At 57.3% G+C, this 557-nt stretch overlaps 1 protein-coding gene across 1 annotated transcript in view; it reads right to left on the reverse strand.

The window, feature by feature from the left end:
• LOC101636959 overlaps window positions 1-458 on the reverse strand; it is a 9,150-nt gene extending 8,692 nt beyond the window's left edge. The window contains exon 1 of the mRNA XM_012734894.1: window positions 399-458. Within this exon, the coding sequence (XP_012590348.1) occupies window positions 399-447 (49 nt within the window). The 5' untranslated portion in view covers window positions 448-458. The remainder of the gene's footprint in view (window positions 1-398) is intronic.
• Window positions 459-557: the final 99 nt, after the last annotated feature.

A 557-nucleotide genomic window follows, 5' to 3' on the forward strand; every position in this document is an offset into this window, starting at 1 on the left:
AGACCCGCTGCCACTGAAGCGGGCTGGGATGCCATTGGGCCTTTTGTTTGCATCATAGATGAGGAGCCTGGGAGCCTGCCCAGGTTTCTGCTGGTACCAGGCTAACCAGTTGTTAACACTCTGACTGGCCCTGCAGGAGATCGTGGCCTTTTCTCCTGGAGACAATGATAGGGAGGCTGGAGACTGTGTCATCACAATTTCTCCACAGGAACCTTAAGCAGAAAACAAAACAGGTAAGTCACACTTGTAATCTCTGTCCTCACTACTGTCTCCCCAGCACAAACAGGAAGACTGATCACCACTGAGCTCCCATTATTGTCTCACTGAGCAATGATCCAGGTCCCAGGAATCCACCACCCAAAGTGTCTTCTGAGGGCAGCACCCTCCTGGGTCCTCACCTGGGAGCCAGAGCAGCAGGAGGCAGAGAAGCTGCGCTGGGGCTTCCATGGTGCCCTGTGTCCCGGCTGAGGCAGCTCTTGCCCAGAGCCTGCCCAGCCTGATATGGGCCCTGGGCAGCAGGGGGCTGGGGGCATGCAAAGCAGGGGTGGGCACCCTGG

This window comes from Condylura cristata, unplaced genomic scaffold, assembly GCF_000260355.1.
Source record: "Condylura cristata isolate star-nosed mole 26May11 unplaced genomic scaffold, ConCri1.0 scaffold00089, whole genome shotgun sequence".
Taxonomy (NCBI): domain Eukaryota; kingdom Metazoa; phylum Chordata; class Mammalia; order Eulipotyphla; family Talpidae; genus Condylura; species Condylura cristata.